Source organism: Grampus griseus, assembly GCF_964374135.1.
Source record: "Grampus griseus genome assembly, chromosome: 11".
Taxonomy (NCBI): Eukaryota; Metazoa; Chordata; class Mammalia; order Artiodactyla; family Delphinidae; genus Grampus; species Grampus griseus.
In genome coordinates this window covers 5,680,616-5,706,995 of record NC_139005.1, presented here as the reverse complement: position 1 = coordinate 5,706,995, position 26,380 = coordinate 5,680,616, and the positions used below count along the sequence as shown (strand labels likewise).

The following is a 26,380-nucleotide window of genomic DNA, read 5'->3' as shown; positions in this document are numbered from 1 at the left end:
CTTTTCCTAACGTTAAAAAAGTAAACACCCCCTTAAAGACATTGTAAGCACATTGCCAAAAAACGTGGAAACTCCTGAGAAGTTTAGATAAGAAAGCGACAACCTCGTGCCATCTGGAGATAACAGTGTAAATATGTTAGCGCCATTCTCCCACATCTATTTTGCATAGTTGAGATCATCTCTTTTCACTTAAGATTATACCGCAAGTGTTTCCCCATGTCATTTGTAACTGTGCCTCAACATCGTTACTCCTGGCTACGTGATAATCCATCCCATGTGTGTGCCAAAATTGTTTGACTAATCTCCTAAACTGGGCCGTTTAGGATGCTTGCACTTTCATTTTGACGATCAGAAACAATGCTGCAGTGATTATCTTGGAGGCAGATCGCTGTTCTCATTGTAGGCAATTTCCTTAAGCTAGTTCCTAGAGATGGAATTTACTGGATGGAGAATGTAAGCCCTTTAAAAAGGTGCTATTTAAATACTCCCACCAGCTTTAAGAACTGAGAGCAGGAAAGAACACATTTCACTACATCATCACACATTTTGAATATTGGTTAATATGGTGTATCTTCATATTGTGTGGTTTTAAGTATTTTAGAATTTCTCTTCCGATTTATTTTTTGACCTGTGAGTTATCTGGAATATGTTTTATTTATTTAAAAAATTTTAATACAATTTTTAAAGGTTACACACCATTTACGGTTATTACAAAATATTGATTATATTCCCCGTGTTGTACAAAGTATCCTTGTAGCCTATCTTACACCCAGTACTTTGTGTCTCCCACTCTCCCACGCCTATATTGCCCCTCTCCCCTCCCCACTGGTAAACACTAGTTTGTTCTCTATATCTGTGAGTCTGCTTCTTTTTTGTTATATTCACTGGTTTGTTATATTTTTTAGATTCCACATATAAGTGATATCACACTGTGTTTGTCTTTCTCTGTCTCTTAGTTCACTTAGCATAATGCCCTCCAAGTCCAGCCATGTTGCTGCAAATGGCAAAATTTTGTCCTGTTTTATGGCTGAGTAATATTCCATTGTATATATACCACATCCTCTTTATCCGTTCATCTGTTGAGGAGTACTTAGGTTGCTTCTATGTCTTGGCAATTGTAAATAATGCTGCTAGGAACTTTGGGGTGCATGTATCTTTTCCTACTAGTGTGTTTGTATTTTGGGGATATATACCCAGGAGTGGAAATGCTGGGTCATTTAGTAAGTCTATTTTTAGTTTTTTGAGAAAGCGCCATACTGTTTTCTGGAAGTATGTTTTAAAATGTCCAAATGTATAAGGATTTAAAAAATCTTTTAAGCTAAGTTTTAATTTAGTTGTGTTATAGTCAGAGAATATGGTGTGTATTTGACCTGTTCTTTGAAATGTGCTGAGAATTGTGCATAATTAGTTTTTGTAAATGTTAGGGTGACTAAACATCTAAATTCTTTGGGGGTGCTGAGGGGTTTCCTGGGATAAAAGACTTTCAGTGCTAAAATCAGGAAAGTCCTGAGCAAACTGAGCTGGTTTGGTTCCTTATGTACACCTGAGAATAATATGGATTCTCTCATTATTGGGTGCAGAGCTCTAAGCAGATACATTAGGTCAAGTTTATTTATTTTTTTTAAAACAATTTTTAGTTAAAATTTTTATTTTGAAAACTGTAGACTCCCATGCAATGGTAAGGAATAGCACAGAGAAATTCATTGTATCCTTTACGGTTTCCCTTAATGGTAACATCTTGCAAAACTATAATATAATATCACCACCAGAAATCAATGTTGATACAATCCACCCATTTTTATTCAGGCTTCACCAGCTTTTCTTGTACTCATTGTGTGTGTGTGTGTGTGTGTGTGTGTGTGTGTGTGTGTGTGTGTGTATTTAGTTCTCTACAATTTTATCACATGTGTAGGTTTGTGTATTCACCACCATGTCAAGATATGGCCATCACAACAAAGGTCCCTCCTTTTGCCCTTTTATCACCACAAGTATCTCTCTTGTTCCTCCTCCCGCCTCACCCTTCTCTCCTACCCCTAACCCTTGGCAACCTCTAATCTGTTCTCCATTTCTAAAAGTTTGTCATTTCAAGAGTGTTATATAAATGGAATCGTACAGTACTTAACCTTCTGAAGTTGGCTTCTTTCACTCAGGTAATTCTCTGGAGAACTGCACATGTTGTTGTGTATATATCAATAGTTTATTCTTTCTTTTTTTTACTTTATTTATTTGGCTGCATTGGGACTTAGTTGCGGCACGCAGACTCTTCGATGCTGCATGTGGGCTTGTCTGTAGTTGTGGCATGCGGGCTCTAGAGCATGCGCGGGCTTAGTTGCCCCGCGGCACGTGGGATCTTAGTTCCCCGACCGGGGATCAAACCCACATCCCCGGCATTGGAAGGCAGATTCTTAACCACTGGACCACTAGGGAAGTCCCAGTTTATTCTTTCTTATTGCTGAGTAGTATTTCATGTATGGATTGACCAGTTTGTTTAGCTGTTAACCCAATGAAGGACATCTGGGTTGTTTCCAGTTTTTAACTACAGTATTATGAATAAAGCCGCTATGAACATTCATGTATAAGAGTTTGTGTGAACCTAAGTTTCTACTTCTCTGGCATAAATACCCAAGGGTACAATTACTGGGTTTAACAGTTGTTTAAAAAAATCGTCATTTTACCAAGTTTATCTGCTTGACTTATGGACAATTGAGAAAGACTTTAAAGTTGATTTATCGATTTATGTATTTTGTATTTATGTATTTTGAAGCTATTTTATAAGATGCAGACAAATTCAGAATCTGTAACTTTCTATCTGTAAAATTAGAACCCCAGCTCCTGGGATAGTGGTTCAGGAATCCTACTGGGCTACTAGGACCAGAAACTCCACGAGATGTAGCGGTCTGAGCCCTCTTTAACTCTGTGGCAATAATAGTGTGGTGTCTGTCATAGTTACGGAGAACATGAGAAGATTAGTCTGCAGTTGTGCATCCTTTTGATAGTAGGCATTTCATTACTTTGATGGTCGTCCTGAAGGCAGGAAGTGAGCATACTATTTCACCCACAGATGTCCCTGGAGGAGAGGAAGTGGAGGAGGACGGCTTCCCTTTAGCTGAGGTGCTGGCTGTATATGCTGGGACCTGGGAGCCTGGCTTGAGAAATCTGGTGTGTTTGTTTATTTGGCATAAACTGACAAGAAAGTTCTCTTTCCTGTGGAGTTGGCATAGGAGAAGAGATGCTACAAAAATATGAGAAGGCAAAGATGAGCCCTGCTAGGAAATCTCTCCTCCCTTGAAGTTCTTTTGCATTTGTGCCAGCTCCACCCTGGAGAACTTACTCCCCAGGCAGGCAGAGGTCAACTCATCCATCCCCCTGCCTCTGGGTAGCCCTGCCCCAAGTGCCTCTGACAGTCATACCTTCACATGTGAGCTTCTTCTCTGGTTGCATCTGTTCATCTTCCCAGCCCAGTTCTTCAGGCTCTTACACCCTGGCCCTCAGGGATCCCTCTTCCTTGAGCTCATGGTACTTACTGTTCTCTCAACACCAATTTAGCAGAGCTGCCTGGAACCACCCCCCAGGAGAGCAGGGCACTCAGCCGGTGTCCGTTTCCCATCGCTGCTCTAATAAGTTGCCGCCAACTTAATGGATTAAGACAACAGAAGTTTGCTATCTTACAGTCTTGGTCAGAAGTCTGAAACGGGTCAAAGTCAAGGTATGGGCAGAGCTGTGTTCCTTGTGCAGGTTCCAGGGGAGATTGTGTCCCTCGCCTTTTCTGGCTTCTCCAGGCTGCCCTCACTCCTTGGCTCGTGGCCCCTCACAACTCCAACCTCTGCTTCTGCACCCACCTTCCCTGACCCTGACCCTCCTGCCTCTCATGTAAGGACCCTCGTGATTAGACTGGGCTTCCTGGGACAATCTAGGATAATCCCCCATCTCAATATCTTTAACTGAACCACATCTGCAAAGTCCCTTTTGCCCTGTAAGTTGACATTCACAGGTTTGGGGGACTAGGGGGAGGATGTCTTAGGGCAATCACCTGGTTGACTGTACCCATTCTTCTCTTCTCAAGCCCATGGCCCTCTTCAGGCCCTCACTGTGCCTCTTCTGGAAGAGTCCATTAGCCCCCTGACTGGTCTCCCGTGTCCATCCAACCCCCCTACAATCCCTTTCCACTGCAGCCAGAGTGTTTGGCCCAGAGTCTACTGGAGAAACACAGACCCTTAACCCTGACTCAGAGTCCTTGACGACCTGTCTTACCACTTTTTCTTGTCTTATCTCTCACTAGTTTCCTTTACATGCATTAACTACCAGCCTATTACGGCATTTATTTATTCTAACATGCCCAGAGCTTTCCTGCTTCTATGCTTTTACTTCTTTCTTTGCATCTGAAATGCCCTTTGCCCTCATTTTCACCTGTCACAGTCCTATTTGGCCTCATCATCAAAGGTCTTAAAATGTGGATGACCGTTGACCCAGAAATTCCATTTCCACGCATAGGAATTTCATACTATGGAAGTAATCCTGAGGGTTGTGCATAGATACCGTTTCAAAGATATTCATTGCAGCATTGTTTTTTATTTTACTTTATTTATTTTGCAATGTTTTTTTAAAACATTGCAAACATTTTAAAAAAAATGTTTTTTTTATTGAAGTATAGTTGATTTACAATGTGGTGTTAGTTTCAGGTGTACAGCAAAGTGATTCATATATATATATATGTATGTATATATTCTTTTTCAGATTCTTTTCCATTATTGATTATTACAAGATATTGAATGCAGCACTGTTAACAAAAAGAAAAAAGTAGAACCAACCTAAATAAACATCCAACGATATGGAGCTGGTTAAATTGTGGAATAACAAGAAGTGAAATACGCAGTGAACAAAAATCCAAACACCCGGAAGTATTAATGCGTTGAAAAACACTTACGATATATTCAAAAGCAGATTACAAAACCCCTGCATAGGAAGATTTTATTTAAAAATTCTATTACATATACATTGAACAAAACGGGACAGCAGCATCCTAAACTGTTGATGGTGGCTGTTTCTGGGTAGTGGGATTATGGGTGATTTTTATTTTCTTATTTTTATTTGTCCATACTTTTTCTCCCCTACCATGACCACATGTTACTTTTAGAATAATAAAAAAGCAATTAAAACTATTAAAACGATCATTCTACCCACCCTACCCAGGCCAAGTCAACCCTGTCCCTCCCTGAAGCCTTCCGCAGCCATCATCCTAGATGAACGTGAGGGCTCTGTCCCTTGACCCCCTCGCACTGTTTGAAGCTCTTAGCACGCCCCCTTTATTTGTATTTAAGAAGTTGCTACAGAGCAATGTCTGGATGTGGGGCTTCACCTCCATGGTGTGAGGCTGCAGGGCTGCTCTGCCCTGGGGCGGTGCCCCCGCTAGAGAGGGGTGCGCTCAGAAATCCTGAGCTGGGGCTGGGGCTCAGGGATTTGAAGGGTCACTTTTGCCAAGGGTCCTGTGTCTGGAGACGGGGTGTCGTCTGGGAAGGCAGGCTGTTTTCAAAATTCCATTCCTGTTCTCATGGAACTGGTGGTCTGATTAGGGAGATAAGGCAACAGCACATCACATGTTATAGGAAAATACGAACATTGCCGACAGATATCATGTTGGTCCTTGCCAAGTGAGTAGTAAGAGGGCAGAGGAGGGAGAGGTAGCCACAGGTCAGGGCAGAGGAGGCGTGCTCTGGGCTGGTGACGCATCCATCAGGTCAGTGCAGTTTTGCCCCAGACTTACGTAAATGTAACCCAAACACTCGGGTAGCTCAAGGCTGCTGTAGGCCACAGTCTATAGCTTTCATTTCAAATAGCACGCTTTTATTTAAAAACTTTTTTTTTTTTTAATAGATTGCGTGTGGCATGCAGGATCTTTGTTCCCTAACCGGGGATAGAACCCACGCCCCCTGCAGTGGAAGTGCGGAGTCTTAACCCCTGGACTGCCAGGGAAGTCCCTCAAATAGCATGCTTTTATATACAAAGAAGTTTACAGAATTCCAGGAAAACCAACAACCTCAGTCGAAAGAGTAACTCAGAAAAGGTACCCTGGGCAGTTTTCAAATGTGTTTACTGATCAATTGCATTTAATATATAAAATATCTATTGAAACCACTGGGCTTAACCTGTCAAATGTAGAACTCGATGTCTTGGCCTCTGACTTGGGAATTTCCTGAAGACAGTGGCTCTTGTGGTGACAGCAGGAGTCTAGGTGTGCTAAGTGGAGTCCGGCATTGGAGAGTTGATCACCCTGCAGCCCTGTGCCCTCTGCTCACAGCACCAGCGCACCCTCCGCTGCAGCTGGTGGTTTACACAGGCTCCCTTCTTAGCCAATCAGGAATCCCAACTGTATTTATCTATGTTCCCCTGTATTGAAGGAAAATAGGCTTAATATTCCAGTCAAGAGTGTTACACTCTGACGAAATAGAAATTCCAGTGTCATTTAGAAATATATGGAGTCATACCTGGAGAGTCATACCAGTTACGGCTGCAGAATGACAAATGGGTGCACGACCCTGGTCTGACGTCACTGTCTGATGTCACTGTCCCCTAGCAGAGCAAACCCATGACTTTCCCTTTGCAATTTCCCCCTGAGCCTCTGGTGAGTGCTTTTCTTAAACCTCTGTGTTGACAAATTGGAGAGCAGCTAACAACTTCCTCAGATTCTGAGCAATTCTTTCCTTGCGATATCAGCCCTGGATCTACTTTTTAATATTTTATGCTAATGAAGCAACACAGGGAGTTCATCAAGCATTTCTGGAGCACTTACTATGCGCCCTGCTCAGACCAGCTTGGGAAATTACAGGGATGGATAAGGCGTGGTCCGTCTTCTGGGAGAGCAAAGAGTAGAGGAGATAAGATCTAAAGAGGAAAATACAAGGCAAGATGAGTTTCCCTAGAGGCATCCAGGGTGGTTCAAAGGTAGGAGAGTGGTTTCTAGACAGGGAAGTGGGGATGAGGGGAGCAGGAAGGAGAAAAGCCTCCTGGAATAGTATACGTGTAGTAGAAAAAACATGAACTTTGCATCAGACAGCCGTGGGTTCAGAGCCGGCTGTCTTTCCGTAACACGGTGATCTTCTGCAAGTTACTTAGCCTGTCTGAGCCTCAGCATCCTTATCTCTGGGGTGAATGGCTGTTAGGAGGTGTAGTGGGTTGAATGGTGCCCCTCCCCAAAAGGTATGTCCACATTCTCACCCCTGGGACCTGTGAATGTGATCTTATTTGGAAAAAGGGTCTTTGCAGATATACTTAAGGATATCAAGATGAGAGCACCTTAGAGTACATAGATGGGCTCTCATGACAAGTGTCTTTTTAAGAAATACAGAGGGGAGACACAGAGGGAGAAGGGGAGACAGTGTGAATACGGAGGCAGGGATTGGAGCGATGCAGCCACGGCCAGGGAAGTCTGGAGCCCACAGAAGCTGGAAGAGGCAGGAAGCTCTCTCTCTTAGAGCCATTGGAGTCGCTTGGCCCTGTTGCCATCTTGATTTCGGACTGCTACAGAGCTTTGAGGGAATACATTTCTGATGTATTAAGCCACCCACTTGGTGATAGTTTGTTACTGCAGCCCCAGGAAACTCTACAGGGGGATTGAGTGTAAGAATGCATGTGAAGCATGTAGCAGAGTGCCTGGCACCAAAGGCCAAGGGAAGGACAATTAGCAGAGAGAAGGAATGGGTGGAGCGGGAGTGCCTTTTGGACGGTGAAACTGTGTGAGTGAGCACAGGAGGTGTCTGGGGAGCGAGGCCAGTGGGCGATGAGTGGCGTGCATGGTGGGGTCTGGTGCCGGTGCCCATGGGGGCCCAGAAGGAAGTTAAGACTGGTCATGAGGCCGGAGAAGGAGGAAGGTCCACAGAAAGAGAGGTGGTGGGGTCTCCGGAGGCCATTGGCTGCCAGACCCAGAGGTCATGCCAACAGGCCCTGGAAGTTGCTGGGCTGCTGAACTTTAAAGAAGTCCTGTGGGAAGACTTCCCTGGCGGTCCAGTGGTTAAGACTTCGCCTTCCAATGCAGGGGGTGTGGGTTTGATCCTTGGTCGGGGAGCTAAGATCCCACGTGCCTTGTGGCCAAAAAACCAAAATATAAAAACGGAAGCAATATTTCAAATAGCTCAAACTAATTCAATAAAGACTTTAAAGATGGTCCACGTCAAAAAAATCCTAAAAAATAAATAAATAAAAGAAGTCGTGTGGGCTTGGGAAGGGGGAAGCAGAGAGAGGGGTGCACTAAAGATTTGAAATCAGTGTTTTCTGAGCCCTCCGTAACCCCCCTGGATTCTTGTGTCACCCTGACTGTAAAGAAGGTTAGATTTAATTTGATTTAAAGAAATTAAAAGGATTTGACATGTCTTTTGCAAATGCAAGTTTCTGGGCTAAGATTCACATTCTCTGCAACAGATTTGAAGATGAATGTTTAAAACTTTTGTAGTATTTTTGGAAGGCTACCCAAGAAACTGGAGACAGTATTGCCTCTGAGAAGGGAACTAGGAGGCTGGTAGGGTGACCAACTGTCCCAGTTTGCTGAGAACTGTCCCAGTTTTAGTAATGAAAATCCTATGTCCCCAAAAGTCCCTCAGTTCAGGGCAAACTGGGACAGTTGGTCACCCACTAGGGAGGAGGGGAGATTTGATTTTTCAGTGTTTCCTTTCAAACATTTTGTGTTTGTACTTTTACTTTGTACCCATGATACCTAACACCCCTCGCCCCCAGAGCATCATAAATCCCCCAAACCCCATAAAAACCCCACCATAAGTAAAAATTAAAGGTAAATGAAGAACTGAGAAAAAGATTCACATATTAACGTGAGGAAACAAAACTATTATTCCTAATCTCTAAGGAGCTTTTAGAAATCAATAGGAAAAGATAAACATCTCCATTGAAAATGAGCTAAAGACACTAGCCAGGGGATTTCCTTGGTGGTGCATTGGTTAAGAATCCACCTGACAATGCAGGGGACACCGGTTCGAGCCCTGGTCCGGGAAGATCCCACATGCCACGGAGCAGCTAAGCCTGTGCTCTAGAGCCCTCAAGCCACAACTACTGAGCCTGTGTACCACAACTACTGAAGCCTGCATGCCTAGAGCCTGTGCTCCACAACAAGAGAAGCCACCGCAATGAGAAACCCGTGCTCTGCAACAAAGAGTAGCCCCCGCTCGTGGTAACTAGAGAGAGACCCCACGCAGCACCGGAGAGCCAATGCAGCCAAATACATAAATAAATAAATAAATAAATAAACTAGCCAGAAATTCACAAAAGAAGAAATACAAATGGACAATATTAGAAAACATCCCCCCAATATTTAAAGGGTTGAATATTAAAAAATAATCTCATACCAGTTTTTGCCAGTTAAATTACTAAATAATAGGGCTTCCCTGGTGGTGCAGTGGTTGAGAGTCCACCTGCCAATGCAGGGGACACCGGTTCGTGCCCAGGTCCGGGAAGATCCCACATGCTGCGGAGCGGCTGGGCCCGTGAGCCATGGCCGCTGAGCCTGCGCGTCCGGAGCCTGTACTCTGCAATGGGAGAGGCCACAGCAGTGAGACGCCCGTGTACTGCAAAAAAAAAAAAAAAAAAAAATTACTGAATAATAAAAAAATAACTGTCTTAGTCAGCTCAGGCTGCTGTAACAAAATACCATAGAGTGGATGGCTTAAACAACAGACACTTATTTCTCACAGTTCTGGAGGCTGAAAGTCCAAGAACAAGGTGCTTGCAGATTTGGTTCTTGGTGAGGGCCCGCTTCCTGGCTTGCATATGGCTGTCTTCTCCCTGTGTCCTCATACAGTAGAGAGAGAAAACGCTGGTGTTGCTTCTGTTCTTATAAGGGCACTAATCCCTCCATGGGGGGCCCCACACTTACAACCTCATCTAACCCTAAATACCTCCAAAAGGCCTCATCTCCCTATGCCATCACGTTGGGGGTTAGGACTTCAAAATATGAATTTTGGGGGACATAAACATTCAGTCCATAACTAATAAAATGCCATGGAAGGGTAAATTGATATAGTTCTTGGCAGGATGTATATGTCTTAACAATTTTTGTGACTTTTAACCCAGTGGTTTTTTTCACATCTAGGAGTTTAGCAATAGGCCTTGTATGTGAAGATGGGTGTGCAAGGATGCTGGTCCCTCTGCTATTTGTGAGAGCAAAGCCAACACGCTGAGGTCACTGGCATCAGGGCTTTATCTTGTAAGTGAAAATTTCAACTGTCCAGAAAACTAGAGGATAATATAAAGATATCCATGTTCCAGCCATCTTTTTATAAAAATTTATTTTTTTATTGAAGTGTAGTTGAATTACAATGTTGTGTTAATTACTGCCGTATAGCAAAGTGACTCAGTTATACATATATATATTCTTTTTCATATTCTTTTCCATTATGGTTTATCACAGGATATTGAATATAGTTCCCTGTGCTATACAGTAGGACCTCGTTGTTTATCCATACTATATACCAGTTTGCGTCTGCTAATCCCAAACTCCCTATGCAACCCTCTCCCACCCCCCTCCCCCTTGGCAACCACCAGTCTTTTCTCTATGTCCCTGATTCTGTTTCAGTTTCATAGATAGGTTCATTTGTGCCATATTTTAGGTTCCACATATAAGTGATATCATACAGCCTTTGTCTCTTTCTGATTTACTTCACTTAGTATGATAATCTCTAGGTCCACCCATGTTGCTGCAAATGGCATTATTTCATTCTTTTTTTATGGCTGAGTAGTATTCCATTGTATATATGTACCACATCTTTATTCATTCATCTGTGGATGGACATTTAGGTTGTTTCCATGTTTTGGCATGTTCCAGTCTTCTTAATGTGTTTCCATATTTGTCTCATATTTTTGGAATTATTAAGTAAATAAAACATTTACATGCACCACTCTCTGGATCCCGTCTTCTCTCTTCCTTCCTAAAGGTGGCCACTACCCTGACTTTAGTGGTTATCCACCACACATGTTGACTTTTCCTGCAATTAAACAGATTTATAAACAGTAATATACTGCTTTATTTTACATGGTCTTTATTTAGCTTTACATAAATACTATTGTGCTGTAGAGAGTCTCTGACACTTGTTTTATTTTCTGCTCAACATTATTTTGGGGTTTTATCCATGTTGGTAGATGTAGCCTTGATTATTATTATTATTTTTATTTTATTTTTTTTGCGGTACGCGGGCCTCCCACTGTGGTGGCCTCTCCCGTTGCGGAGCAACAGGCTCCGGGCGCGCAGGCTCAGTGGCCATGGCTCACGGGCGCAGCCGCTCCGCGGCATGTGGGATCTTCCCGGACCGGGGCACGAACCCTGTCCCCTGCATCGGCAAGCGGACTCTCAACCACTGCGCCACCAGGGAAGCCCAGCCTTGATTATTTTTGACTGCTGTTTGGTATTTCATAGGATGAATGTATCACCATTTATTTATTCATACTGTTGAAGTGTATTTAGTTGTTTACATGCTTGTGAACTACATTCACTGCTGCAGTGAACATTCTGTGCAAGTTGCTTTGTGCACGTAGGTGAAAGTTTCGCCAAGTGATATGCCCAGGAGTGCATGTACTGGGCCATGGGAAGAGCAACTTTAAATCTCTTAGCTATTTCCAGATTTTCCTCCAAAGTGATATACCACTTGTCCTAACAACAGCAAATAGTTCCAATAGCCCCACATCCTGGCCAATGTGATGGGAAGATAGCTATGTGGTTTTATTTTGGATTTCCCTAGTGACCAGTGGGGTTGAATGATTTTTCATATGTTTACAAGCCAAATGGTTTTTTTTCTTTTCTGTGAATTGCCTTTCTGTATCACTTATCTATTGTTACTTGGTAGTTTGTCCATACCTTAATTTTTTAAAAAAAATTAAGATATAATTTAAAAAAATAAAAAGAAAGGAAATTCCCTGTCAGTCCAGTGGTTAGGACTCAGCACTCTTACTGCCGTGGCCTGGGTTCAATCCCTGGTGGACAAACTAAGATCCCACAAACTGCATGGCACAGCCCCCCCGCCAAAAAAAAGGTATAACAGACATGTAACATTGTATTGGTTTCAGGTATACAATATAATGATTTGATATTTGTAAATATTGTGAAATGGTCACCTCAATTAGTCTAAGTACCATGTTAACATCTATCACCACACACAGTTACAATAACAACTTTTTTTCTTGTGATGAGAACTTTTAAGATCCACTCTCTCAGCAACTTTCCAATACTGAATACCGTATTATTAACTGTAATCGCCATGCTGTATAATACATCCCATGACTTACCTATTTAATAACTGGAAGTTTGTATTTTTGACCCCCTTCACCCATTTTGCCCACCCCTTAGCCCCTGCCTCTGACAACCACCAATCTGTTCTCTGTTTCTATGACCTTGGTTTCTTGTTTTGTTGTTGTTGCTGTTGTTGTTTTTTTTTGTTTTTGTTTTAGATTTCACGTATAAGTGAGATCGTTCACGTATAAGTGAGATCATTCACGTACAAATGACATCATTCACGTATAAGTGAGATCATTTACATATAAGTGACATCATTCACATATAAGTGACATCATTCATGTATAAGTGAGTTTTTGTTTCAGATTTCACGTATAAGTGAGATCATTCACGTATAAGTGACATCATTCACATACAAGTGACATCATTCACGTATAAGTGAGTTTTTGTTTTAGATTTCAAGTATAAGTGAGATCACGTGTTTGTATTTCTCTGGCTGATTTCACTTAGCATAATGCCCTCAAGTTTCATCCACATTGTTGCAAATGGCAAGATTTCCACCTCTTTACGGCTGAATAATAATATTCCATTGTATATATACCACATTTTCTATATCCATTCCTCTATCAATGGATATATCAGTTGTTTCCCTATCTTGGCTACTGTGAATGATGCTGTAATGTACATGAGGGTGCAGACATTTCTTTGAAATAGTGATTTAATTTCTTTCAGATATATACAGGGAAATGGAATTACTAGATCATATGGTAGTTCTATTTAAATTTTTTTGAGGAATCTCCATATTGTTTTCCACAGTGGCTCTCCCAGTTTATATTCCCACCAACAGTGCACAAGTGTTCTCATTTCTCCACATCCTCACCAACATTTATTATTTTTTACCTTTTTGATAATAAAAACTTATCTTTTTGATAATAGCCATTGTCCATTTTTATTGACGATTTAAAATTTGAAATTGTCTGAACTATTCTTAATCTTTTGCTTTCCACAAGGATTTTGTATCAGCTTGTCTAATTTCATGAAAAACCCTGTTACATTTTGATTGGAATTTCATTTAATTTATACACTAATTTGGAGATAATTGGTATCTTTACAGTCCTGTGATTTCAGTAAGTATGAACACAGTGTATCTCCCTGTTGGGTCTTCTGTTATGTCTTGCAATAAAATTTATGATTTTCTGCATAATGGTTGTGTGCAGATTTTATTGTATGTATTCTTAAGAATTATTTATTTATTCTTAAGAATAATTTATTTTTATTATATTCTTATTGTATTTATTTTTTGTTGTTTTACTAATAGGGTCACTTTGTTGTTTTACTAATAGTGTCACTTTAAATATTACATTTTGTAATTATATAGGAACATAATAGATTTTAAAGGTTAATCTTATTTTAGCAAACTGCTGAACTCTAATAAAATTCTCTTATGTAGAATTCTCTGGAATTTTTTCTATGTAGACAGTCATATCTTTAAATAATAACTATCTTGCACTTTTTTTTTTTCTTTTGCTGTACCACACGGAATGCAGGATCTTAGTTCCTTGACCAGGGATCAAACCTGTGCCCTTTGCGTTGGAAACACAGAGTCTTAACCACTGGACCATCAGGGAAATCCCTCTTGCTGTTTCTTTTTGAAGCCATATACCTTATATTTCCTTTTCTTTTCTTTTTTTTTTTTTTTTTTCTGTACTGACCTGGACATCTGATCCGATGTTGACTAGCAGCGATGATACTGAGCATTTTTGTTCTGACTTTTAAAGGGAAAGTGGCTTATATTTTTACCATAATTGTGAGGTTTGCTCTATTACTCAGGTCAAGGACACTCCCTTCTTTTTGTGGGTTACAGAGATGTTTTTGTGTGCTTGTTTTCCATAAGTGGATGTTGTTAATTTTTACCCAAAGCTTTTTCCACCTTGCCTTATAATTCAATAATTTTTTTCTTTATACATTTCGAGCTGATATTATGAAGTGCACATAATTATAGCTTCCTGGTACATTTCTCTTTTTATCTTCTTTGTATCCCCTTTGTCTGTAATAATGACTTTTTTTCTTAAGGTCTGTTTTGTCTGATAGTAGTATAATCAGCTGTCTCTTGGTTATCATTTGGCTTTTCTGTTTTTTTTTTCCTTGAAGTATTGTGTCTTTATGTTATAGGCCTAGCTCTTAAACGTTGCTAGATGTGTGTCGTCCAACCTGATAATCTGTTTCTTTTTACTGTTGACTATCATTGTTTGCATTTTTGCTATCTTATTTTATACTATTTGTCGTGCTGTTTCTTTGTTTTCTCCTGGGTGAGTCTAGATTTCTTTGCTGCCAGCTCCCCACCCTCCACCCCTCAATGGTTTGGAAAACATACATTCAATTCTATTCTTTTAGCATCCTATCTTAAAATTTGACTGTGCATTCTAGCCACCGCAAAGTCTACAGTTACCACCTCTTTCTTTCTTCTGAGCAATACAAGGACCTTACTACACTTCCACTCTCATCACCCCCTCCCCCCACCATCCTAGGTGCTATTGCTGTCTGGTACTTTGGTTCCATCTTATTTTTTAACTCTCCAGTTTATCCTTATTATTGTTATTGTTTTGTGCGAATCACTGCCTGCTCCTCTATACCCCCATATTTACCAATTTCTTTCTTTATCTTTTCCTCTGGCATTTTCTTTGTGGGTTTAATTTTCTTCTTCCTGAAGTATCTTCTTGAGTAGTTCTTTCAGAAAGGACTGTTAATAATAAACACACTGCCTGTTTTCTGAAAAAATGTTTCTACTTTCCCCAATCTCTGAATGATAATTTAACTACCTAGTTAACCCCCTCACACACACGCCTGACATTAACCTTCATGTGCTTCTTCTAGACTGCCAGGGTCTGAACCTCTGTGCTCAAGGCCCAGAGTATTGAGGAGTTAATGAGCCCAGGAGCAGCCCTCGACAGTTAAGGACCAGTGTAGGGTATTTTAGAAATACCTCTGCTTTCTTGACCCAGGAGTGGGATAATTCTGTGGCATGTGTCTTAACCTTTCTCCTAGACTTTCCTCGTGGATGAAGCTCAGCTGACCATGTGGTGACTGGCTTAATAAACACCTTTTATTGGCTGTTCTCCCTTCCCCATATCATATCTCCACTTGCCTGCCAGTGTTTCCTGCTTTCCCAAATAAATTATCTGCACTAAAATTCTCAGGGCCTGCTTTGGGGTTGGGGGAGGGAGTGGCATTCAAGCTAAGGTAGCGTGGATGGGAATCTACATTGAAGGACATATTCTCAGTACTTCTTTTTGGATCTTCTCCTTCTATCGTTTTTCATCTCCTTATAATTTCCTAAACTCTATCTTCCAGCAAATTTTTCTTCTGAGATGTCTGGTGTTTGTACTGGAATTTTAGAAATTAATTTACTGTATATTTTCACTTCTATAAGTTCTTTTTTAAAAAAATTTTTATTGGATTATAGTTGTCTAAAAGTTCTTTTTCAAGTCTTCCTCTTCTTTTCTAGCGATGTCTCATTCTTTTGTTTTCAATTCCTGCTCTTTAGTCTATGATTTCTTTCTTTCTTTTCTTTCTTTCTTTCTTTCTATTCTTTCTGTGTTGGGTCTTCGTTGCTGTGCACGGGCATTCTCTAGTTGCAACGAGTGGGGGCTACCCTTTGTTGTGGTGTGCGGGCTTCTCCTTGCCTTGGCTTCTTTTGTTGTGCAGCACGGACTCTAGAGCGCAGGCTCGGTAGTTGTGGCGCATAGGCTGAATTCCTCCTTGGCATGTGGGATCTTCCTGGACTAGGGCTTGAACCCGTGTCCCCTGCACTGGCAGGCGGTTTCTTAACCACTGTGCCACTAGGGAAGTCCCTAAACACCTGTTTTTAATTTTCCTGAGTATATACCTAGGAATGGAATTGCTGGGTAATATGGTATTTTATGTTTAACTTATTGAAGAACCACCAGACTATTTTCCGCAAGAATTGCACCATTTCACATTCTCACCAACAATGCACGAGGTGAGGGATTCAAGTTTTCCACAGTCTCTCCAACACTTTTCGCTTCTTACTATATCCATCCTAATGAAGTGTGAAGTGGTACCTCGTGGTTTTGATTCACGTGTCCCTGATAACTAATGATGCTGAGCATCTTTTCATGAATTTTTTGGCCCTTGTGTATGTATATCTTCTTTGGAGAAATGTCAACTCAAGTCTTTTGCCCATTCTATTCGGGTCATTTGTCTTTTTCTTTTAAATTTATTTATTTTATTTATTTATTTTTGGCTGCATTGGTTCTTTGTTGCTGTGCGTGGGCTTTCTCTAGTTGCAGCAAGCAGGGGCTACTCTTCATCGCAGTGCGCAGGCTTCTCACTGCGGTGGCTTCTCATGTTGCGGAGCACAGCCTCTAGGCATGCGGGCTTCAGTAGTTGTGGTTCACGGGCTCTAGAGCGTAGTTGTGGTGCACAGGCTTAGTTGCTCCACGACATGTGGGATCTTCCCAGACCAGGGCTTGAACCCATGTCTCCTGCATTGGCAGGCAGATTCTTAACCACTGCGCCATCAGGGAAGCCCTAGCTGTGCTTCTAAGGAACATTTGTTGGGACTTCCTGGTGGTCCAGTGTCTAAGACTCCATGCTCCCAGTGCAGGGGGCCCGGGTTTGATCCCTGGTCAGGGAACTAGATCCCGCATGCTGCAACTAAGAGGCACATGCTGCAACTAAAAGAGCCCATGTGCTGCAACTAAAGATCCTGGGTGCCGCAACTAAGACCCAGTGCAGCCAAATAAATAAATATTAAAAAAGGAAAAGAACATTTGTTATATTTAACACAGCATTTCGAGATGTTTTGTAGTAGGTGGATTTTCAGGTTATCTAGTAAAAAGAAAAGTTTGAAATGGAAATCCTTAAGTGGCTTTTCTGCTATATCATGCTAATTCTGCCTCTTCTGCCACTTCTTTCTTGGGAACATCTTCCTCTCCTGGGGCAGTAAAGGGAGTGGTGGGGTGTGAGGGGTGTGCATGGGGTGGGGGAGGTTGGGGACAAAACGTTTCCCAGACTCTTAGGGCAGGTGCCATGACATGAGAAGCAGCAGTGTGGGCTTCCTCACTGAGATGTGTCTTAGGCTGCCTGTCACAGAGCCTGGGGTCCCAGCATGAGAGTCCCCATCCTCCTCCGTTTTATTGGCTACCTCTTTTAGCAAGAATTAGTTTAGCAGTTGATTGAGAATTAGGCTCCAGGGAATTAGAGGTTGCGAAGAAAGATTGGTGTGTGTGGTGTGTATGTTTGTGGTGTATGTGTATGTGATGTGTGGTATGTGTATGGTGTGTGTGTTGTGTATATGGTGTGCGGTGTGTATGTGGTGTGTGCGTATGTTGTATGTGATGTGTGGTGTGTGTATGGTGTGTGTGTGGTTCATGTGGTGGTGTGTATGTGTGTGTATTGTGTGTGTTGTGTGTGGTGTGTATGTGGTATGTGCATGTGATGTGTGGTGTGTGTATGGTGTGTGTGTGGTGTTTGTGGTGGTGTATGTGTGTGTGTATGGTGTGTGGTGTGTATGTGGTGTGTGTGTACGTGATGTGTGGTGTGTGTATGGTGTGTGTGGTGTTTGTGGCAGTGTATGTGTGTGTGTTGTGTATATGGTGTATGGTGTGTGGTGTGTATGTGGTGTGTGTGTGGTGTGTGTGGTGGTGTATGTGTGTGTTGTGTATATAGTGTGTGTTGTGTGTGTGTTGTGTGTATGTGTGTTGTGTATATAGTGTGTGGTGTGTGTGGTGGTGTATGTGTGTGTGTTGTGTATATAGTGTGTGTTGTATGTATGTGTATGTTGTATACATAGTGTGTGTTGTATGTGTTGTGTGTATGTTGTGTATATAGTGTGTGTTGTGTATATAGTGTGTTTGTGGTGGTGTATGTGTGCGTGTTGTGTATATAGTGTGTGTTGTGTGTGTGTATATGGTGTGTGGTGTGTGTGTGTATTGTGTATATGATGTGTGTTTGTGTGTATGGTGTGTGTGTGTGGTGCATGTGGTGTGTGTGTATTGTGTATATGTGTGTTGTGTGTATGGTGTGTGGCGTGTATGTGGTGTGTGTGTATGGTGTGTGTGTGGTGTTTGTGGTGGTGTATGTGTGTGTGTTGTGTATATGGTGTGTGTGTGTGTGTGTGTGTGTGTGTGTGTGTAAGGTCAGGGAGGAGTGAGGGCAGCAGAGGTGGTTGGAAGAGTCTTCGGGAAGAGTTCTAGCATCTGACGGTCCAGCCATCATTTCAGAAAGGCCTGGAATAGTGACCAGGCCCCTCATCTTTAACTTGGCCATTCTCTGGCCAGGACCCACACTGACAGTTCCCATCAGGGCTGGAACCGGATCACTCGTACCTAGCGGGACAGGATGCATCAGCTCTCTCCTTTCTCTAAACACGGCTGCTAAATTGGCTCAGGCTGAGGTGTTTTTCCAAACTTCCCTGGAGTCTGGCCCTGGAAACCGGATCTGAAAGTTCAGTTGCTCCAGTCTGGATTCTTCCCTGGTCTGCACTGGCCTGCCCCGGACAGCCAGCCTTCCTGGTCCTGCCGTCTGTGGGGCACTGTCTGAGGGGGGACCCGCGCCTGTGTAGGGGCGCCAGGAGGGCCAGGCAGCTCCTTAGGGCAGCTGCTAGGAAGCCTCCCACCAAAGCGTTCAAAGCCTTATCGCCTTGGAGGTGTTTCTAATACCATTTCCGTTCATTGTTTCCTCTCGGTCATTAGGAGGAGGCCTGTCCCCTGTGGTGGCAGCTCACAGCTATTTTGGTGGGAAAGCGGGGCTGACGGACGTCACAGCTTGGGCTTTATCTCCCCTCGGCCCAGGCTGTCCACAGCACGGGGGTCACTCACCAGCAAGACAGTCCCAAGCCACGGAAGGTCCTGGAGAGCATGGCCTAGGGCTGGCGGCACCACTGCGGAGGCTGAGTTTCCCGAAGGACCTTGGGGTCACCCGCAGTCCCCATTTGCAGGGGAAGGTATGGTCTTTGGGGAAGAGGGCTGGCTCGTAGTGGGAGGAAGATGCAGGACTGATCCTCACCGCTGGGGAGTTGGGGTTCTCCATCCCTGGACTAGCTTGCAGGGTGATTCACAGCCAGGGACCCTCTAACGCTACCTCTTCCACTTGCCTCTGGAGGTCCTGTGGCTGCCTACGCTACTGCCTGGGCTTTACTGCTTGTAATACTTGACCAGATGGGACAGGAATGAGCTCTGCCCTCACCTCTGGGTACCTTCTGGAAGCAGCCTGATGTACCTGTGTGTTGGGCACCTGCTCCAAGACCAAGCCTTGGCCATATCAGACATTAGAGTGTTCCTTCCACAGATACATCATGGATGGGGTTTTCCTCTCCCTTGTTTGGCTGGATGGGGCAGTGGGTGGTAAAGGAGCTCCCCACCCCCAGGGAATCTCAGGTGACAGACTGCACTTAATCTTGCAGCTTTTGCAGAGGAGGGAGCTGTGGCCGGGGCCCTAAGGGACTCGGAGTATGCTGGGCCAGCCAGGGTCCGTTGTCCTTTTCTGGGGCGGCCACACCACAGGGAACCTTGCCCACCACCCAGGGTTGCTGGACTCCTGTCTATTTATCAAATCAACTCAGCAAATGTTGCCTGAACACCTCCTGGGTGCTGGGCACTGTGCTGGGAGCTGGGATGGGGATGAGAGAGGAGTTGGTGTACATTGTGGGTGATTGCCCAGAAAGCCTGGTTCCTGAGTGTTCTCAAAGCCTGGTGCCCATGGTAGGAGCAGAAGCAAGACAGTTCCTACTCCCCAGTTTGCTGCCGAGCGTGAAAGGATGAAGAGGAGGAGGGAATGAGGTGCCCCCGGCTCTGAGCGGCCGTGGGAGCTCAGGGGATGACACCTGGGGGCGGGTGGAGGCCAAGGCAGGGCTTTCCTCTCTGTGTGCAGCAGGGACCACTGTTCGGGGAAGGATGCCCGGGGTCCTGGATCACAGTGATTGTTACTCTTGGGCCTGGCCACAGGCTATTTTGGGGACCAGCAGTTCATGTTTAAGGGGCAAATGAGAGTGATTCTCTTCTCTTGCTTGAAAAAAATTCCCCCTACTTCATGCATGGCCGGGAGCACATAGCAGCCACCTGTGTGGCCAGCGATCGCGAGCTCAACTCTCCTGCTTTTCCTCAGATGATCCCTGCCAGGCTCACGAGGTTGCTGCTCGCTCTGGCCCTCACCTTGCCAGGTAGGTACAAAGGTGCTGCCGCCACTCTTCACTCCTGCCTCAGGGCCATTGGGAACCACCCCCTGCCAGGGATCTGCAGGTGTGTCTGGAGCCCACCTGTGTGCCCAGCCCCACGTTCGGCTCATGCTGGGGCTGCCGGAGTCACTGGCTTCCCGGTTAATTCCTCTTATGAAGGTTCTGCAGAGCCCACTGCCCTGGACTTGTGTTTCTCAAGGACCAGGTGCCTGTAAATGTCTTCTCCAATTGGGGAACTAAGAAGCACCAGGGCCACACAGAACTGTCCTGTATGCTGGGGATGGAGGATGGAGAAGAAGGAATCCAAGACTTGGGAAGATTATTAGCTTTAGAATGGATTGTGGAGCTCATCTAGTTGTACAGGTGTACATCTGATAGTACCGATGCAGAGACTGAGGGTCGGAGAGGAAAAATGACTGCTCCAAAGTCACACAGAACCCAAATCAGAGGCCAGCTCTCCTTCACTGTACAACACTGCCCTCCTTCCCGCACTGAGATGCTGAGTCTGTGAAAGGCAAGGGGGACCCTTTTCTGATCCTAGTCTCCATTTAGATGACTAGGCCAGCAGCACCCAGCCTACTGCTCACAGGTTAGTCTGGGGCAAAGTGTACATTCGTCACACCCTCTGCATCTTCCTGCTAGGTGTGTTCTGTGCCAGGGATCTAGAAAACTTAGAGATTGACAGCTGTGGTTTCCACCTGCCAACACACACACACACACACACACACACACACACACACACACACACACACAGTGTGAGAGCGGCAGGAGATAGCATATGACCCTGCAGGAGTCAATACTTCACAGATTCTATGTATCAGGCACACAGGTTGATCTGTTCAGAATTCAGTATATTCAAGATACACCAGTACATGAATGTAGAAGGATGCTCAGTACAATCTATGTACATATCAGAAAACTGGGAAACGCTAGAACCTGTACCAAATACGTTTAGAGGCAAAGTATAGTGCAGCCACCAAAAATGTTTTGGAAGTATGGCACGACACATTCTTTACACTACACTGAGAAATCAACGGGTTATAAACAGTTTGCTCCGCATGCCGACAAATGTGCCAAAAATCTGTAAGTGTGTATACAGTAACATAGAAATAAAAGATAAATGCTAAAACGTTAACTCTGGTTACTGCTGAATTTGGTTACAGATGATTTTAATTTCTTTTGGTTATTCTTCCATAGTCTCCCGATTCTCTCTAATGAGTACGCAGTACATTTAAAATCAGTGGATATATGTCATTGAAATGAACGGGTCTCCTGGAAGGCAGCTCCTCCATTATTGCCGAGTCCTGGGTCATATTCTGGGACTGAAAGCGACAGCTTTATTGTCGTTGAGGTTGGAAAGGTCTTCCCCGGAGCCTAATTTCTAACAGACGCAGCCTCGTTTCTACCAGGCTGCAGTGGTTTGGGCTGGTGGTACCAGCTGTGCTCACGTGTGGCCTTTCCCTCCAGGGGCCCTTTGTGGAGAAGGCGCTCTTGGCAGGTCGTCGATGGCCCGATGCAGCCTCTTCGGAGGTGATTCCATCAACACCTTTGATGAGAGCATGTACAGCTTTGAGGGAAGCTGTAGTTATCTCCTGGCGGGGGACTGCCAGACACACTCCTTCTCTCTCATAGGTGAGTCCGGGCCCTGAGGGGAGGAACCCAGAGGCGGGTGGGGAGTGGGGACAGCAGAGCTCAGCCCTGGCAGGTGAGGGCCTTGGGGATTGCGGGTTGGGATTTCCTACTCTTAGGACAGTGCCTGAGCGGAGAGCATGGTGGGGAACGGCCTCTCCATGACGTGGGGATTCCCTCGGCTTCTCGCTGGGCCCCTACCCGTGGGAGTCTGGTGGATGGAGAGAGTCTTCGTGCTTCTCCAGTGGTTGAGTCTGTCGCTCTGGGTCCAGGCAATGCTCCGGAAGCCCCGAAGCATCGAGAGAATCGATGACCCAGAAGGTGGTTTTTAATAGCAAAAGCCTGTAGAAAAGGGAAGGAAGGTTGCATGTTCTCGCTGGAATTCAGAGTATCAGCTGATGTCGAGCACCTCCTGTGTTCCTGGCAAAGTGCTGGTATCATGCCCGTGTTATCTCTGCCCCTGTGCAGCAGCTCTGAGATGTAGGGGCAGGTACCGTCACCCCCCTTCACACATGAAGAACTGAAGCCCAAGGAGGTTGCACGACCCTCCCACGTGCTGACGGATAATAAATGAAGAGCTGGCTTTCGATCCTGGGCTTGTCAGGAAGGAGGACCTTTCTTCTGTGTTAAGGAGAGAGGGCACTTTCCAAGGCTGGGAGTGGGGCTGGAGGCAGTGATGGAACACTGTGGTTTGGTGACCTTCACAACAATTAACGAGATGTGTGTGGTGCATGAGTGAGGGACGCAGCAAAAACCAGCAAAGGCGGCGGAGTCCTTAGCCTTGGCGCGGCGGGGCGTGTGGAGGGGAGATGGCAACGGACAGACCTACACTGTTACAGCAAAATTTTTCGTGACAATAGTTATAAGGAGAGCGAGGAAAACTTTACTCAGGACGGACCAGTGCAATGGAGGTTTTGCAGTAGAGGGGAGAGATGGGCTCCACTCCGAATATAACAAAGACGAGTGGGGACTTATAGTCAGGGAGCTGGGTGTGGGCTGCTGGTGGAAAACGACTAAGAGGAAACATCAGGGATCAGGGGGAATTCTGGCTAAACCAACTCGACAGGATTCTTGCTGAAGGGAGGCCGGGGTGATACGATGTCCAGGCTGGGTTACAAGGAGTATGATCAGATACGGAGGGTAGGGGATTTTCGCTAAACTGACCCAGCAGGATTCTTGCTAAAACTGGACTAACCAGGCCAAGGACAGAGTCTGTGGGGGCACCTAACCGAGGAGAGGGCTCAGAGGAGCCTGACTCAGGTTTGGTTATGGACAACTGGTCAAGGAGAGCATCTTGGTCAACACCCAGACCCTCACACGAGATGTAGGCTGTAGGGATCTTGGGGTGTTAACTCCATCAGTCAGGAAGGATGGGAGCAGAACCCTCTGGGTCTACCGCTGGGCGAGGCTCTGCTTGGTTGCTGGGTGAGCTGACAGCTGGCCTTAGCTCTGGGTTCTCCTGCTTTTTAAATTAATTAATTAATTAATTAATTTTTGGCCATGCCACACGGCATGTGGGATCCTGGTTCCCCAACCAGGGGTCGAACCCGAGGCCCCTGCAGTGGAAGCGCGGAGTCCTTACCACTGGACTGCCAGGGAAGTCCCATGGGTTCTCCTGCTTCTCTGGCTACCCCCTTCCTGCCCTGCCTTTTCCCCACCTGCCCTGCCTCTGCTGGAAAACCTATCCCAGCGTGACTTGAGTAGTCCGAACTTCACTGCAATGCCATTTCCCCTACTCCTCCGTGAATCCCTCAGGGCAAGGACCACGTCACATTCATCTCTGTTTCCTTAGCTCCCGGGGGTCTCTGTCATCACCGAACAGGGGATCCAGGAAGCGCGGTGCTCTGCTGTACCGAAGAGCTGGCTTCATGAACAGCACGTTGTGCCGGACCTTGGAGGAGGGGGTTTTGCTTGGGCAGAGAGGACCGGGAGGATGCCCCATGCAGGGGGGACAGCAGGAGCCCAGGGAAGGCTCTGGAAAGGGTGTATGTCGGGGCCGTGCAGCCCAGTGGGGAGGTCCTTGTGCTGGGAGCCGTGGTTCCCTATTTCCAGCGTGCATCAGGCTCACCTGGAGGCTGGTTAAAACAGATTGCTGGGGTCCTCCATCCCTCCCACCCCGCCCAAGGTTTCTAAGTCAGTGGATCTGGAGCGGGGCCTGAAATGTTCATTCTTAACAAGTTCCCAGCTGCTGCTGCTGGTTTGGGGCCCCAAGTTTGAGAAGCACAGGCCTGGGGAATAGTGGAGTGCAAGACTGGGTCACGGGGGCAGGCTGATGGGGCTGCGTCTTGCTGTCTGATGGGGGAGTTTGTTTCTTGATTTCACAGGCAACGAGGGGCTAGTGTAGAGCCTCAGCAGAAACTGGTTCTTTGCCAAGATGCTTCTGAAAGGGAGAGAAGCGGGATGCAGGGTGGCCTTGGCCGTGGTAACCAGGCGGGTGATGAAAAGGACCAGAGACACCCCTAGGGCATGATGAATTGAGGAAGTCATCCTGAACTCTGAACTCTGGGGACCCGTCTTGCTTCAGAGGCAGCAATGGAGGGAAAAAGCACCCCCTCACCTTCCCTGGGAAGCTGAAGGCCCCAGGTCCTTCCTCCTCAGGTGGTCCCAATGTTTATTTCCGTGGATTTCTCCACCTTAAAAGTCACAGTGCATTTGCTTTGCTTGCTTTTTAAGAGTCCACATGTGAGATCGTACAGTATTTGTCTCTCTTTGTCTTATTTCACTTAGCACAATGCCTCCAAGGTCCATCCACGGTGTCACAAATGTACCGTGGGCACTTGGGGGCATGTCTGTCAAAGTCAGGGTAACACTGACCCCTCTGCCTCACATCCACGCGGGTTGGTGTCAGAAGTCTGGCCTCTCTGGCCATCCTTCTCTGGGTTTCAGGGGCCAAGGAGGAATGGAAGGGCTCTCTAGTTCAGAGCATCTCTGTGGGATACCCCCTCTGCGTCCTCCTTTTCTTACAATTTGCTCTTGTCAAGTGTCAATTTTCTGGCAGGTAGTTGGCTTAAGTCAGGCCGTAGATCAATCCCATTTCAATGTAGAATAGTTTCATTCCCACCCAAAATCGTGCTGCTAACATCAGAGAGCATGGGTGACTACTTTTTCTGTTTTTTAGGGGTGGGAGGGGGTATTGGCAGGAGAGGGATAATCTGAGGAGCTGAGCCCGGCAGGGTGGGCTGGCACCGCTGCTCCGGGGGCTGGAGGTGCCAAGGGGCCCAGCACCCCTGGACGCTGCCTTTCCATCCTGCAGGCGCGGCTGTGCCCTCCCACACGTCTCTGCTCTATTGTTCTCCAATGACATCCTGTTTCCTCGCTTCTAATCGCAAATTCCCGTTCCTCTCCCGTGAACCTTGTTCGCATCCTGGGTAAAGTGTTTGTGTCTGAGCATCAAGGGCCACCTGGTGCCAAGGCGAGGCCCCTTGTTCTGATGTCGGCTCCCGGTCCGGCAGGCTCCATCCAGGGTCCCAGGTCAAGGCTCCTAGCCGGCCAGCACGGGGACCCGGGAGAGACCTCGGGAGTTCTGGTGGCCCCTGAGCCACCCTGCGGGATGTGGCTCCCAAGGCAGCCCCGAAAGAGCCACGGACAGCCAGCAAGGTTCTGGTGAACTCCCCAGCGTGAGCCTCTGCCTCCCTATCAGTATGTGGCCAGGTCACTCCAGATCGCTGTCGTGCAGCTTTCGGACAGTGATCGCCTGCATCAGAATCACAGGAGGGGAGGATGGAGTGTTTGTTAGAAACACAGAGTAGTGACTCCCACGCTCTAGGCTCAGAGAAAGCACTCGGGTCTGACTCTGCTCCCAGCTGCCCCCTGCTTCCCTGAATGCTCCTCGCTCACCTGGGGGAGGCCTTGTTCCCTTACTCAGAGCCTCAGTTCCTGAATCCAAGAGGCCAGACTGGAGATGGGGCCGCGGGAAGAGCTTCCCTATAGCTCTCCTCTGGGATGGATGCCTCGCCCGTCTTGCGGCAGTTACAGGAAGTGCGGGCCTGCAGGTCTGCAGACCGTGGGAGCGTCCTCCCGCCCCGGGGCTCACCGGCAGTTTCTTTTCTTTTTTTTTGGCCGCACCTCGTGGCTTGTGGGATTTTTAGTTCCCTGAGCAGGGATTGAACCCAGGCCCTCGGCAGTGAGAGCGCGGAGTTCTAACCGCTGGACCGCCGGGGAAGTCCGTCCCTGGCATTTTCTACTGGCTCATCTTCCTAATGGCTACACATCGTCAGATGCCCTCCTGAGTTCTGCAGGGAGGGAAGGAAGCAAATGAAACATAAGGCTGATGGAGAGTTCCGTCCTGCGCTAGTGGTTAACTGAATCCTGAGCGCTCAGACGCCCCGTTA

At 45.8% G+C, this 26,380-nt stretch overlaps 1 protein-coding gene across 1 annotated transcript in view; it reads left to right on the top strand.

The window, feature by feature from the left end:
* Positions 1 to 18,976: 18,976 nt before the first annotated feature.
* Positions 18,977 to 26,380, top strand: part of VWF (von Willebrand factor) — a 138,169-nt gene continuing 130,765 nt past the window's right edge. Inside the window, exons 1-3 of the mRNA XM_082665314.1 lie at positions 18,977 to 19,190; positions 20,351 to 20,405; positions 21,888 to 22,052. Coding sequence (XP_082521440.1) covers positions 20,351 to 20,405; positions 21,888 to 22,052 — 220 coding nt within the window. The 5' untranslated portion in view covers positions 18,977 to 19,190. The remainder of the gene's footprint in view (positions 19,191 to 20,350; positions 20,406 to 21,887; positions 22,053 to 26,380) is intronic.